The 17,070-nt window shown below is 40.2% G+C and overlaps 1 protein-coding gene across 1 annotated transcript in view; it reads left to right on the forward strand.

Moving 5' to 3' along the window:
• The window catches only part of CERT1 (ceramide transporter 1), a 592,287-nt gene that overhangs the window by 325,965 nt on the left and 249,252 nt on the right, over positions 1 to 17,070 (forward strand). Inside the window, exon 7 of the mRNA XM_069223744.1 lies at positions 7,605 to 7,762. Coding sequence (XP_069079845.1) covers positions 7,605 to 7,762 — 158 coding nt within the window. The remainder of the gene's footprint in view (positions 1 to 7,604; positions 7,763 to 17,070) is intronic.

The following is a 17,070-nucleotide window of genomic DNA, read 5'->3' on the forward strand; positions in this document are numbered from 1 at the left end:
ATTCCAGGAATTCAGAATCAGTTAGCAGACAATCTCTCTCGGGATCACCAACAGATCCACGAATGGGAGATTCACCCCCCCAAATACTGAACACTTACTTCCAGAGTTGGGGAACACCACAAATAGATCTATTTGCAACAAAGGAAAACGCAAAATGCCGAAACTTCCCATCCAGGTACCCACAAGATCAGTCTCAGGGCAATGTGTTATGGATGAGTTGGTCAGGGATATTTGCTTACGCTTTTTCCCCTCTCCCACTCCTTCCATAGCTGGTAAACAAGTTGAGTCAAAACAAACTCAGACTCATACTAATAGCGCCAACATGGGCAAGACAACCTTGGTACACAACACTACTAGACCTCTCAGTAGTGCCTCATGTCAAACTACCAAACAGACCAGATCTGTTAACGCAACACAAACAACAGATCAGACACCCAAATCCAGCATCGCTGAATCTAGCAATTTGGCTCCTGAAGTCCTAGAGTTCGGACACTTAGACCTTACACAGGATGGAGGTCATAAAACAAGCTAGGAAACCTACCACTAGACATTGCTATGCAAATAAGTGGAAAAGATTTGTTTATTACTGCCATAATAATCAAATTCAACCCTTACACGCATCTGCCAAAGACATCGTAAAATACTTACTACATTTGCAAAAGTCAAAGCTAGCTTTTTCTTCCATTAAGATACATCTTACCGCAATTTCAGCTTACCTGCAAATTACGCACTCAACTTCACTATTTAGGATACCAGTCATAAAAGCGTTTATGGAGGGCCTAAAGAGAATTATACCACCAAGAACACCACCAGTTCCATCATGGAACCTCAACATTGTCTTAACACGACTCATGGGTCCACCTTTTGAGCCCATGCACTCTTGTGAAATGCAATACTTAACATGGAAAGTTGCATTTTTAATTGCCATCACATCTCTAAGAAGAGTAAGTGAGATTCAAGCATTTACCATACAGGAACCATTTATTCAAATACACAAGCATAAAGTAGTTCTACGGACAAATCCTAAATTGTTACCAAAAGTCATATCACCGTTCCACTTAAATCAAACAGTAGAATTACCAGTGTTCTTCCCACAGCCAGATTCTGTAGCTGAAAGAGTACTACATACATTAGACATCAAAAGAGCGTTAATGTACTACATTGACAGAACAAAACTTATTCGAAAAACAAAACAATTATTTATTGCTTTCCAAAAACCTCATACAGGAAATCCAATTTCTAAACAAGGCATTGCTAGATGGATAGTTAAGTGCATTCAAACCTGTTATCTTAAAGCTAAAAGAGAACTCCCTATTACACCAAAGGCACACTCAACTAGAAAGAAAGGTGCTACCATGGCCTTTCTAGGAAATATTCCAATGACCGAAATATGTAAGGTCTACGCCTCATACATTTACCAAACAGTACTGTGTAGATGTGTTAACGGCACAACAAGCCACAGTAGGTCGAGCAGTACTACGAACATTGTTTCAAACAACTTCAACTCCTACAGGCTGAACCACCGCTTTTGGGGAGATAACTGCTTACTAGTCTATGCACAGCATGTGTATCTGCAGCTACACATGCCATCGAACGGAAAATGTCACTTACCCAGTGTACATCTGTTCGTGGCATTAGTCGCTGCAGATTCACATGCGCCCACCCGCCTCCCCGGGAGCCTGTAGCCGTTTAGAAGTTGATCTTGAACATTTGTAAATATATTACTTTAAACTACATTATGTACATACGTATTCACTCCATTGCATGGGCACTATTACTAGCATACACAACTCCTACCTCACCCTCTGCGGGGAAAACAATCTAAGATGGAGTAGACGCCCATGCGCAATGGAGCCGAAATGGGAGGAGTCCCTCGATCTCGTGACTCAAAGACTTCTTCGAAGAAAAACAACTTGTAACACTCCGAGCCCAACACCAGATGGCGGGATGTGCACAGCATGTGAATCTGCAGCGACTAATGCCACGAACAGATGTACACTGGGTAAGTGACATTATATATATATATATATATATATATATATATATATATATATATATATATATATATATATATATATAGAGAGAGAGTGTCAAGGTACATACATGTGGAGTTATGTATAGTAATACTTTGCTTACCAATAGAAACTTACTTTCTCGATATTTCTGTCCTCTGTATTCTTATTTTGTGCCACAATATTTTTGTTTGTGATATTGTCTAAATACCTTAGATAAATGTTGGGCATTAAAGTGGGAAATGCACCCCCTCCACCCTGCTCATGCCAAAATCTCCCATTAACAACCCAAATTGGATTTATCTTTTGTTTGCAGATTGGTTTAATTGTACCAACATTATTAGGAAATCAAAAAATGTATTTTCAATGCAAAGTGTATCTTAACTATAACTACAGATGTGATGATGACGAAAATAGTAGTGGAGATGCCTTGACTCTCAAGAAACAAAGCCTCGAATGAATGGGTCATGATGCCTCCCCCATCCCACAACAATGGTGAAAAGTTGCAAGTTACGCTGTCCGCATCTGCATGTATGATTTATTCTAGTTTTCTTTCGTGTCCAATAGTTCTAAGTTAGAGGCATTACACTGTAAGCGGTAAATAAAGGGCTAAATGCTATCAAACCGCATTATATAGGCCTCTTGTGATGTGATACTAGAATGCGATTTTTGAGTGTTTAAGCAGTGTTTTCTCAAGTTAGTTAAGCTGTATTGTGTTAATAACAATAAATTTGACTTATTCATTGTAGTAATAAGACTAGAAGTGCAGAATCGAGAAAGCGGTCTGGGAAAGTCTTGCTTAATCCATCTTGTGCCAAAAATTGGAACGGTCTGCCACAGTAATAAGGCTACGCTTATACTGAATGACGTTTATGAAGGCTATTCAAATAAATGTAGTCTAGGAATCTTTGTATCATTGGATTCTTGGTTATTCTTGTTATTGCCCGGGCTGTTATCTCAGTACCTGCAAGCCTGCCTGGTGACTGCTTTATAATTAATAAAGTAAAATTGCAAACATACTCATTTTCAAGCATAAATCTGCAATTTACAGATATAACATTGTAAGCGTATATTCAGCTTCCTGCATTGTAGTCTTGTAACATACTACTACTAAAAGTGTCCAACTCAATCTGAATTATATTTTACCAGGTATTTATATGAACATTTTGGTACTAAAACGTTCAGACATGATATTTGTGTCTTTACACACACTGCCAAAGAATCACCCTCGTAGCTACCCAAACGTTTCTAGGAATATGTTGGAGCCATATGTACCTACCACCGAAATAAAGAGCTGAGAAATAAACAATGACACATCCATTTAACCTTCTATGTTCGTGGCATTAATAGGATGAAGGCCTGATCCACCACTTGGAAAACTATTTTTATTATCCTTGGATGAAATTTCCTATAGAGGGATAGTAAATAGTGGCTTTGCCTCGTTTAGATAATTTTCTCTGTCTGGTTTGTTTTTATTTACAGTAATTTCATCCCAGTGTAGAGTTCTGCTCTTTACAACATGCCACATGTTCCATTTCCTCCTAAAATAATCTTGTTTTCAGGTTGAACCGCATTGTGACCCAGTACATCCGTGCCCTGGGAGCAGGAATCCTCTAAATGCTCAATACATGTAGTTCTTTCCTTAGTGCAGTGAGAAGATCCAATCTGGGTACGCCAGCAATGTTCGTGAAAATTTAATTTTCTGGGATCTGTAGGCCGTTTTTTCTACTCCTTCTGGAAATCTCGGCTCAAAATAAAGTAGCTGCTGCTCTTCTTTTTTTTTCTTGCCCCCTCCAAACCCCCCCCCCCCCCCCCTCCCCCTCTCCGGGCCTCTTTGCAGTTAATTGAATTTGGGGATGACAAGTATATGCTACATTGTGTGCTGAAAGGCAAGACGTTTATAGAGTGAGGTTTCTGTCTATGCAATTAGAACGGCGTCCCCTGCATCAAATAATCAGGAAATTAGGAATCCCTTCAGTGATGGAACATCTTTGGAGCATCCGCTGCAATAACAAGGTGATGTATGGAATGCTCGAATTTAACTCTGCCACTAGCAATTGCTCAGTCCATTTTCCAGTCCATAATTTTTCTCCCACTGTACCACTCGAGACAAATTTTAGCCCTGTGCTAATGAGTCTGGCCCCGGTTCTCATGGGAACAGTCCATCCCAAATTGCCAGGAGAGCCTCAAACCCCCCCCTTGTTTTAAGTGCAGAAAAAAACAGGAAATCTCCCTCTTCTAAGGAGAACGCCTTTTACTTTCAGTATTCCGAGCCCTTGTTAATTTATTCCTCCTCCCAGTCTAAATTCCTCTTGGAGATCTGACATGTTATTTCCAGAAAGGTATTAGGCCTATAAGAATTTATTTCCAAAACGGTTTTCAGTTGCCAAGCAGGTTCATCAGTCTATAGTTTATGGGAGACATGTCACTTTTTCTTGTAAATTGGAAATAGTTCTTCCAAGGATTTGGTACAGCGCTAGTCTTTAAAATATGATAAGAAAAAGCAGGCCAAGGCTGTATCCAAAATTGAGATTTAATAAGTCCATTGGAACTAAAACAGGCACCGGAGGCCTTTTCTCATTTGTTGTGACGTGTTTTTTCAGACCGCTTTCTCAGTAAAGTTGAGAGAATAACACCTTGGTGGCGGATATTAATCAACTCTACTAGGTTTGTGTTACATTGTACACCACGTGGATCTGCTGTGGATTGAATTAATGTGCAAACACCGGACACTCCATCTTATATTGGCGACCTCATATCCTAGTTGAAATTAATTGTTTTCTACATGCGCTTCTTTTGATTTCATAGTTGTTGCATGATGTTTCTGGCTTTAAGCAAGATAGTATTTGCTTCCTTGCACTCTTTAAGAAACCATCATTATTGAGTTAGTTTGTTACTGTGTTATTTTAAACCTGGTATTCTCACCAGTATTTCAGATTATTCATTAAGGGCCAGAGGTACGAAATTGTGTGTTTCGGATTTCCTAATAGCGAATTTCAGCAATTTCCTATTAGGAAATCGCAAGCTGCGATGTTCAACAGTGTTAGCGATTCAGAGTCGGTTGCAGATGGACCTGCCTCATCAAAATTCATGAGGCAGGTCACAATTTGCGACCATTGTGAATAGCTACTATCACAGAGATGGTGGCCTGCTGGTGGTCAGCAGACAACCATGTCTGTGACTGCTTTTTCAATAAAGCATTTTTTTTGTCATGCGTCCTGTTTTCATTAAAGGAAAACGGGCTGCATTCCAAAAAGAAGAATTAATTTTTTTTCTTCATTTTTGACTAGGCAGTGGTCCATGCGACCACTGCCTGCTCTTAAAAAAAAAAAAAAAAATGTGGGCACTCCCATTTGTTTGTGAACAGAAAAAACTTGGTACATCTGGCCCCATATGCCAGGTGCGTGCACTAAAATGCAATTGAAAATACCAAGCACGTGCAGTTGAGGCAAGATGTAGCAAGCCCTCTGGAAAATCATCATGGTGGATATGTCAGAGGGAAGTGTCCTTCTTGATGATAGGTGGATATTGTATGTTAAAAAACAAAACAAAAAAAAAACCTTTTGGGTCTTGTATGTGAACGTACTGTTTAAAAATACTAATGGTAATATATTTAATGTTTAGTATATATTGTACCACTTATGCAGCTTTCATCTTTAAAAGTGTTTTGTTCTGTGATTTGTACAACATTTTGTGTTCATGTGCCCTTGACAGTTTTCATGTTTCAGGAAGAAAAAAATTATTCACAACTTTGTTTTTTATTTATTATTTTTACTGCGAATTTTAGACCATGTTTAAATGTGATTTGTAAAGCATTATTTGACTGTCCAAGCCAGTAACTGAATGGCTAGTTCCTGGAAACGTGCCACCTTTACACAATATCACAGAAAGACATTACAGATGGTATTGATAAAATGCACTCAAATAAAAAAGTTGTGCCTTTTGATGTACCACGAAGTGGTGCTTTGAGAAGTAACACCCCTCCTCCCCAACACCTCTCCCCCACCCACACACACACACACAACTTACATGGCTTTGGTGGGATTTGGGGCATCTTTTGTGTCATACATCAGAGTACTATTTGCCACTCTTCATGCTCGGGTCAAAGTAAATGGTGTCATTTGCCACCATTTCAGATTTGCTGCAGTAGTAGAAGGTTGTCTGAGGTGTCCACTGCCTTATCTTAACTCCGATGATTAAGGCATTTGTGACCTGGGTCAGATGTGATCTCCAGATGAGGAGACACCTGGACCCAATCAGTGGTAATCCCAGTGATACAGACAGGTCTTGGCTACTCGCTAATAACCAAAGCTTCAAGTGCCTTGTAGGGCATAGAGGCCTGGATTCTACACTCACTTGCAGTATGAATTTGACCCCACTGATAAATAGAATGCAGAAAGACATGGATGGCTGAGCATGAATTTCCTTGAACGTACTAGGCAGGGTAGCACTCTTTAAGATGATGGCATTGCCAAAACTACTCTACAGACCTCACAGTTGTCCCACTAGAAATCCTCAGGCGTGGTTTGCAGACCTCCAAGTGGAGCCACACTCCTCCATATGTGATGGTCAGGTCCCACATATCACATTCAATATATATGTCCAATACATGTACAGTAGGAAGACTGACTGAATGCTTGCCGCATCTCGTCTTTCTGGGAATAGTGAACAACATTGGAAGCAATTGTGGGGGTCGTATGCTGGTGGGCATAAGTACTGTAAGCAAAAATAGTTCTCATCAGATACTAGAAACCTGCAACCGCAACCCCCATGCATGCACTGGCTAAGAGCAGTAGGCAGTTGTGCAAAATTATGGGAAACTATGTTGAAGGGCAGAGGATATCCCCTTAAGCATAAATATATTTGTGGGAAGCAGTGAGAGCATTATGGCATATATTATTGGTGATGATTGGACCACTTTGATTTACCCTTTAGATTATATACTATAGTAAATGTAATGTGTATCCCAGTTACATTTTCTGTTCCACTTGATTATTAATGTTTACAGAAACAATAAAATATTGTTTATCAACAGATACTGTGGTATTAGAGGTTTAATAACAGTCTGAATTTATTAAGCAAATGGTGCACGGACAGCCAGCATCCAAACATTAGAATCTGTGTATTGTATTGAGGGTTCATGTGCCTGCAAGAGTGCTGAAGACTAGTTGCAGATAATTGTCCTTCACTTAGAAGTCACCACCTCCTTGATGGAGCCATGCTGCAAGTACTTCCTTCCTGTTCACAGTTCGTAACATTACGGTGCCAAAGATTAGAGCGACCTGCAGGAGTATAAACTGTTGGTGTTGATGACTCCCGCGATTAAAGTCCCACAGAAAAATGTGTGATGGTTGTCTAAAAGAATTACTTGGGAAATGGAAGGTGTTGCCAGAAAAGCAATGCTTGAAAAAACCTTAAAGATGGGACTTATGCACCTGACCTCTTTGCACTGGAATTGTTACTTAGCATATCATCATCATACTTTTTCTGTTGAGTTTCCAACATGTTAATAGTGTAATGTGTTTTATGGCCTATGTGGCTTAAATGTTTTTTTCACTTTCTGATTCTTAAAACGTTATTTTTCTATTTTAGTATTCCCACTAGTGACGCCTAAAGGAATAAATGGCATTGATTTCAAAGGAGAAGCTATTACGTTTAAGGCTACTACAGCTGGAATCCTTGCTACATTATCCCATTGCATTGAACTCATGGTAAAGCGGGAGGACAGCTGGCAAAAAAGATTAGACAAGGTAAACTCTTTTGTGATAATAGCGTTTTGTCATCAAGAGTAACATTCCATGAATTGGGTCCTTGCTGTTATTTTGTAGATCGCGCAAAAGGAGACAAACCAGTTGATCATCACAGTGTTATTTCAATCAATCTATATATATATTTTAAAATAAGAGAGAGTATCATTGAGTACAATTTATTTTCTTTCCTATTATGTCAGTCATGACAAAAGTGTATCCCGTCACCAGAGAATCACATGTTCCTTGTATAATTCAGCCGACATTCTGGTCAAGATGGTTTGTACATTTGGTTAAAAAACATGCTAAAAGTTGTAGCTGATCATGATTTTAAATTAAATGTTCAGATAGAATTTCCTTGAATTTACCCATACGTTGTTCAAAGTAACTGGGGATCTTGGTCTTTGAAGAATTGATTAAAGGCTATAAAGTTTACATTGCTCCTTTTGTAGGGCACTTTCAGGGGGACTTAAAAGCATATTGTTAGCCCTGAGAATTAATATTTGTGTTTCAATCCCATCTTGTTCTGGGGTTACCCCAGGACAATGAACTTTCTCAAGAGAACTGCTTATTCAATATGCAGAGAAGTTCCACTGGGCTAAAAAAAAAAGTAAGAAAAAAAAAAATACATCTGGTAAAATCGGTGCCTCTAGCTTTTGTCCAAGCACCAACCGGTTCTTTAAAAAAAAAAAAAATCAACAAATTGCCACCTTCTGTCTCTATGCCGTAACCCTCAAAAACACAATTTTCACTGAAGTAAAACAGCAGCTTAAAAAACAATTTAGTATGGGCTTACACTGCAACAGAAACAATGACAAAAGTATCCCCTCTAAAACATTGGAATTTACAACCAATAAAGAGACACCACAGATGTGTATTAGTGTGTGCGACCTATTGGCAAACGATAGATGATAGCACCTTTACATAAGGAATAAAAAGTGAGTACCCATGAATATTTCTAACAACAAGACAAAAACATGCTACATGGAATTTTACGCCCTTGTGAAAAGCTATACAGTCAGCAAGGTAAATCGGGAAATTCAGAAACTAATAACCCAAAACAAATCTACAGGTTGCTGTAAGAACTTAACTGCCCCACGGTAAAACACTTTCTAGAGAACTGTCATAGAAAAAAAGAAATAAGGTGGACTGCACTTTGTGATAACTAGATATTCAGGAGGTGGCAAACCTGAATCCCTTTTGCTAAGAAAAAAAGCCAACCTTCCATTAAGATTTGGCACATTTTCTACAGGCCCAAATAAGACATTGGAAAATCAGGGTATCTGACTTTAGGGCTCTGCCCCATGGTACTAAAAACCATATAATTTACTAGAATACAATATAGAACATTGGAGGATAAAACGAAAGTTTATATTGCAATTATTTTACAACATTTTCCTTAAATCACTTGATATGCAGTTACACAACACACATCTATAATGAGACAGGCGAAGATTGGTGTAATAAATCATGAACTCGGTAAACTACAATCCATAAGTAACCAAGCCGCACAGTTGTTTACCCTTTACAAGTACCAACCCAAACAACAGTATAAGCAACTCACTTGATTCAATCTAGTAATTCCACAACCACCCACAATTAAGAAGGTGGATGCTAAACAACAAAACACATCAGCCAATTCAATGACATTATGGAAGTTTATATGTTGTGTACTGGCATCCCACAACTCAACAATCCAATTCAGAAGACTGAACCAGTAGAAGCACACAAGAGCCCTGACTGGGCTCAAGGAGCCTGGAAGACCCCTATAATCGGAGCATGGTAAACAAGACTTTCCTGCCCGAGGTAGAGCCAGAATGAACACATGGTTCTGACCTGGTCCAAGAAATCAAAGAGGTACATTCTGGCAGCCGCAAACAACCGGAGCCTGGTATGCAAGCCTCCCGTTGTCCGAATGCATACATGGCAGAAAAGAAACCAATCTAAGGCGCTGCAGCCTAGCCTCTAAAAGATATATGCATCATTTAAAGACTTTCTTTCACTTTAAGAAATTGATCGAATTATATAAAGAAATAGATATACATACTTGGCGTTAACAAAACTACATGTTTCCCACAGAAGGTGTTTAACACAGAACTTGCCTCTACTTTGACGGGCACCTTCACTGTATACATTTCCTACAGTACTAAAAGCAGTGAAACCAAAACATGCCATACTTGTACACAGAAACATTAAAAGCAGCATTCTAGACAGTTCACTCAGAACTCAAATAGCCATGGCATAGACACACTAACAGCGTTATCATCAATTACACAGATCCCAAAAATTGGAACACCTGTGACAAATACCATTATCTAAAACCTTGCAGACAAGGTCAACAGTTATGAAAATGGCAAGTCTGAAATAAAGAAAAAAATATCTTGGGCTAAATATGTTTTTTTGTTTTTGTTTTTAAGAGTGCCAGTACTGAGTGCAAACATACAGTACATGGTTAGCTTAGCACTGAGTGAAATAATCCGCTCCTTAAGTGCCATTAATACCAGTGAACTGTATTCTATTTGCACAGAATTGATCAGTTTTAGTGATAAAGACAAAGAAAAATTGGAAAACTATACATACGTTATATGTCTACTTGACTTAGAACTTCTGCTTGTACTCAATGTTTAGCAAAGTACACTCTGGACTTAATAAAAACAAATGTGCTCACCCTATCCATCTACCGGAATGTAAAACAGACTGTGGTGCATGTTTGTAATTGGAATATAATTGTAGAGCACACAGATCAAACACATGGCTTATATTAAGTGTAGGATGCTGTTCGTTGTATTTCAGCTGAATGATTATAAGAGCAGCCTACACTTTTTATAGCTCACTTCCTATGTACTTTTCTTAGTAGCATAAGTAGATCACATTTTTACTAATTTGACAAAATACACAGTCCAATACTATACAGTAAATATGCAAAATACATAGCTTCCAGTTAAACGTTTTGAAGTTATGGCATGATTTTGTTTCTATGCAGTGCACTTCCCTATACTTCTGTAGGTAGAGTTCGGATAAATTGCTGCATTATTTTATTTGTTTTACAAGATTTGCAGCTTGATGCATATTTGACTTAGTTTTTGGTGTTGCCTAAGGACACCTTTATCTGTTTTGCCAGTCTCCTGTTTTCCCAAAAAATATCATGCAAAAAAGCATGCATTTAGGGGCTCTCAGTCAACAGTCTTTATCAATTGGTCTGTTTAAAGTTCATCAAAGTATGATCTCACCACAGCACAAAGGATAGATCAATGAACCAGCCTACTTTAGTAATCGTATACTTTCATTTTGAGTGACTGCATTTTTCCTTGCACATGTATACATACACCCAAAAAATAGCTCCCCCAGAATAAAGGTTTTTAGAAGTGTACTTCCCTGCTTATAGTAGGGGGTCATCAACTATTTCCATTGCACTCTAATTATTGTACATTGCAATGTTGAGAAATCACTATAAACCAGCTTTGGTATATTTAGCTTATAAAAATGAATACAAAAGAAAATAAGTACATGGCATTCTAGTAGAAAGAGTGTATATGCAAATTTCTAGGTTGAAGCCACTACACTCAGCTTGGTGAAGGTTATGTGAAGCAGTTGCAGCTGACTGGAGACAAACATTTAGTAACCACTTCAGAACTGCAGCTTCATGAAATAATATCCCTGCTTTTGCAAGTGACTCAAGAGGAACCTTTATAGCGTCTCAAGGTACTGCAGCTCTGTGAAAGAATTTTGAGGATTTTGCATCTGATTGTAGCTGGAACTCTAGTGACGTTTTGAGGAACTACACCTTCATGCAAGAGTTTGTGCTTTTGCATCTGACTTGAGAGGAGCCTCTAGTAGCTCCTTCAAGAATTGCAGTTCTGGGGAAGTATTGTGAAGATTTTCAATTTGACTCCGGAGTAACCTCAAGTAGCAACTTAAGGAACTGAAGGTTTGTGGGGGGAAAAATGTATATTTTTTATTATTTTTCATTATTTATATTATAAGTGTGTATATTTTGTGTGTGTGTGTGTGTGTGTATATATATATATATATATATATATATATATATATGTGTTCGATGGCATGTGTAGCTGCAGATTCACATGCTGTGCATATCCCACCATCTAGTGTTGGGCTTGGAGTGTTACAAGTTGTTTTTCTTCGAAGACGTCTTTTCGAGTCACAAGATCGAGGGACTCCTCCCCTTTCAGCTCCATTGCGCATGGGCGTCGACTCCATCTTAGATTGTTTTCTTTCCGCCATTTGTCCCCCGAACACAAAGAGGATACCTGCGAGGCCTGTCGGGCGTTTCGGTCAAAGAAAACGCTATGGGACCTGAGAGCACGAAGGCTTCAAATGGCTTCAAATGGCATCGGCGCCGTCATGACACCACGACGTCGAGGAAGAAGAGACTTTCTCCATCGCTGACTCGGACGAGCCCGAAACAGAACAGGCGCCGAAAACCGTGAGTAAACCAGCCCTGGCCAAAACTCACGCAAAAATCATGAAGGCCCAGGGGACACCACCGCCAGCAGGCCATGGCTTAACCCGTAAAATCGGTGACCATCCATCGGCACTGAAAAAGGGCACACACGTGTCGAAGTCATCCGACTCCGGTCGAGATCCCGGCACAGAGCATACTTGACATCGAGAAACTGGCTCAGACCAGACTCTACACCGAGAGACCGGCTCCGAGATAAAGCCGAAAAAGACTGTAGAAAAAGTTTCAGTGCCGAAACATCCAGCTTCGGAGCCAAAAACAAGCTCCTACTCAAGAAGAACAAGGCCTTTCAGAACAACTACAAGGACATAGATTTTGACAAGAGCTAGAAGTTGGGGAGCCAGATTATACACCAAGAAGGCTCCATATTCAAAAGGAAACAGGGAAAATAAGAACTCTCCCTCCTATAAGGATGAAAAGGAAACTTGCTTTCCAAGACACAGAAAAACAACCACAAGCAAAAGTGGCAAAAGCAGTAACTCCACCTCACTCTTCGCCACAACCATCACCACACCACCCACCGCACCTGTCACCAATTGCAACCCCCCCTATAATGCAATCACCAACGCACATAGGGATCAGCCAGGATGACCCAGATGCATGGGATCTATATGATGCGCCAGTATCAGATAATAGTCCAGACTGCTACCCAGCAAGACCATCACCACCTGAGGACAGTACTGCCTACACGCAAGTGGTGTCCAGAGCAGCTGCTTTTCACAATGTGGCACTGCACGCAGAACCCATTGAGGATGACTTTTTATTCAATACTTTGTCGTCGACACACAGTCAGTACCAAAGTCTCCCGATGTTACCAGGGATGTTGAAACACGCGAAACAAGTATTTCAAGAACCCGTCAAAGGCAGAGCCATCACACCTAGGGTGGAGAAAAAGTACAAGCCTCCCCGTACAGACCCTGTATACATCACACAACAACTGACACCTGACTCAGTAGTAGTAGGCGCAGCACGTAAAAGGGCTAATTCACACATCTCTGGAGATGCACCACCACCCAACAAAAAGTCGAAAGTTTGATGCAGCGGGGAAAAGAGTTGCTGCCAATCAATGGCGCATTGCCAATTCCCAGGCTTTATTGTCAAGATATGACCGGGCTCATTGGGATGAAATGCAGCACTTTATAGAACATCTGCCCAAGGAGTTTCAAAAACGTACACAACAAGTGGTGGAAGAGGGCCAAAGTATCTCGAACAACCAGATACGATCGGCAATGGATGCAGCGGACACAGCCGCAAGAACTGTGAATACAGAGGTCACTATTCGGAGACATGCATGGCTACGCACCTCCGGATTTAAGCACGAAATCCAACAGGCTGTGCTTAACATGCCTTTTAATGGACAGCAGTTGTTTGGGCCGGAGGTGGACACAGTTATAGAGAAGCTAAAAAAGGACACTGATACGGCCAAGGCCATGGGCGCGCTCTACTCCCCACAGAGCAGAGGCACATTTAGGAAGACACAATTTAGAGGGGGGTTTCGGGCCCAAAGTACAGAACCCTCAACCTCACAAACCAGACCCACATACCAGGGCCAGTATCAAAGCTGAGGTTTTCGGGGACAATACAGAGGGGGACAGTTCCCTAAAACTAGAGGAAAGTTCCAAAGCCCAAAGACCCCTCAAAATAAACAGTGACTTCAGTGTCACAAATCCCCAACACAACACCAGTGGGGGGGGAAGACTCACAGATTTTTACCAAAACTGGGAGGAAATAACAGACTCTTGGGTCCTAGCCATTATCCAACATGGTTATTGCATAGAATTCCTACAATTACCACCAAATGTGCCTCCAAGAACACACAACATGTCCAAACAGCAGTTGGATCTATTACAACTAGAAGTCCAAGCGTTGTTGCAAAAAGATGCAATAGAACTGGTACCCAACCATCAGAAAGGAACAGGTGTTTATTCCCTGTATTTCCTGATACCCAAAAAGGACAAGTCTCTAAGACCCATCTTAGATCTCAGAACACTAAATCTTTACATCAAATCAGATCACTTTCACATGGTGACACTTCAAGACGTAATCCCCCTGCTCAAACAGGACTACATGTCAACATTAGATCTCAAGGATGCGTACTTCCATATACCCATACATCCTTCACACAGAAAATACTTCAGGTTTGTAATCCAAAGAGTACATTACCAATTCAAAGTGTTACTATTCGGGATAACAACAGCACCAAGGGTATTTACAAAATGCCTTGCAGTAGTAGCAGCCCATATCAGAAGACAGCACATACACGTATTCCCGTATCTAGACGATTGGTTAATCAAGACCAACACGCAGGAACAGTATCTTCAACACACAAAATACGTCATAGAAACCCTTCACAAACTAGGGTTCTCACTAAACTACCAAAAGTCACACTTACAGCCTTGTCAAATTCAACAATACTTAGGAGCAACAATCAACACAAAAAAAGGGATTGCCACTCCAAGTCCACAAAGGGTACACGCATTCCAAAACGTAATACAAAGCATGCACCCAAACCGAAGGTTTCAGGTAAAATTAATGATGAAACTACTAGGCATGATGTCCTCATGCATAGCCATTGTCCCAAACGCAAGATTACACATGCGGCCCTTACAACAGTGCCTAGCAACACAATGGTAACAAGCACAGGGTCAACTTCAAGATCTAGTGTTGATAGACCGGCAAACATACACCTCGCTTCAATGGTGGAATCCTATAAATTTAAACCAAGGACGGCCTTTCCAAGACCAAGTGCCTCAATACGTGATCACAACAGATGCTTCCATGGTAGGGTGGGGAGCACACCTCAACCAACACAGCATCCAGGGACAATGGGACACTCAGCAGAAACAACTTCATATAAATCAGTTAGAACTACTAGCAGTGTTTCTAGCGTTGAAAGCATTTCAACCACTAATAGCCCACAAACACATTCTTGTCAAAACAGACAACATGACAACAATGTATTACCTAAACAAACCGGGAGGGACACACTCAACACAGTTGTGTCTCTTAGCACAAAAGATTTGGCCTTGGGCGATTCACAATTACATTCGCCTAATAGCGCAATACATACCAGGAATGCAAAACCAATTAGCCGACAATCTCAGTCGGGATCACCAACAGATCCACGAATGGGAAATTCATCCTCGGATACTACAAACCTACTTCCAGAACTGGGGAACACCACAAATAGACCTATTCGCAACAAAAGAAAACGCGAAATGCCAAAACTTCGCATCCAGGTACCCACAGCCTCACTCCAAGGGCAATGCGTTATGGATGAGTTGGTCAGGGATATTTGCTTACGCTTTTCCCCCTCTCCCACTCCTTCCGTATCTTGTAAACAAATTGAGTCAAAACAAACTCAAACTAATACTAATAGCACCAACTTGGGCACGACAACCTTGGTACACAACACTACTAGACCTTTCGGTAGTGCCTCATATCAAACTGCCAAACAAACCAGATCTGTTAACTGAACACAAACAGATCAGACACCCGAATCCAGCATTGCTCAATCTAGCAATCTGGCTCCTGAAGTCTTAGAATTCGGACATCTTGACCTTACACAAGAATGCATGGAGGTCATCAAACAGGCTAGAAAACCTACTACAAGACATTGCTACGCAATAAATGGAAAAGATTTGTTTATTACTGTCATAATAATCAAATTCAACCATTACACGCATCCGCGAAAAACATTGTAAGCTACTTACTACACTTACAAAAGTCTAAGTTAGCTTTCTCATCCATTAAAATACATCTCACAGCAATTTCAGCCTATCTGCAAATTACACATTCAACTTCACTATTCAGTATCCCAGTCATAAAAGCATTTATGGAAGGTCTAAAAAGAATTATTCCACCAAGAACACCACCAGTTCCTTCGTGGAACCTCAATATTGTATTAACACGACTCATGGGCCCACCATTTGAACCCATGCACTCTTGTGAGATACAATACCTAACCTGGAAAGTAGCCTTCCTAATAGCTATCACATCTCTCAGAAGAGTAAGTGAAATACAAGCCTTTACCATACAAGAACCCTTTATACAAATACACAAACATAAAGTGGTTCTACACACACATCCCAAATTTTTGCCAAAAGTCATATCACCGTTCCACTTAAATCAAACAGTGGAACTCCCAGTGTTCTTTCCAGAACCAGACTCTGTAGCTGAAAGAGCATTACATACATTAGACATAAAAAGAGCACTTATGTATTACATTGATAGAACCAAACAAATTTGCAAAACAATTGTTTGTAGCTTTCCAAAAACCTCATGCAGGAAATCCAATATCCAAACAAGGCATTGCCAGATGGATAGTTAAGTGTATTCAAACCTGTTATATAAAAGCAAAGAGAGAACTTGCCTATTACATCAAAGGCACACTCCACTAGAAAGAAAGGAGCCACCATGGCCTTTCTAGGAAATATACCAATGACAGACATCTGTAAGGCAGCCACATGGTCTACGCCTCATACATTCACTAAACATTACTGCGTGGATGTGTTGACAACACAACAAGCCACAGTAGGAAAAGCGGTATTAAGAACATTATTTCAAACAACTTCAACTCCTACAGGCTAAACCACCGCTTTTGGGGAGATAACTGCTTACTAGTCTATGCACAGCATGTGTATCTGCAGCTACACATGCCATCGAACGGAAAATGTCACTTACCCAGTGTACATCTGTTCGTGGCATGAGACGTTGCAGATTCACATGCGCCCTCCCACCTCCCCGGGAGCCTGTAGCCGTTATAAGTTGATAAAAAAAAAAAACCTGTACATTTGTAAATACATCACTTTTAATCACATTATGTACATAC

This window comes from Pleurodeles waltl, chromosome 1_1 (assembly GCF_031143425.1).
Source record: "Pleurodeles waltl isolate 20211129_DDA chromosome 1_1, aPleWal1.hap1.20221129, whole genome shotgun sequence".
In the NCBI taxonomy this organism is placed as follows: domain Eukaryota; kingdom Metazoa; phylum Chordata; class Amphibia; order Caudata; family Salamandridae; genus Pleurodeles; species Pleurodeles waltl.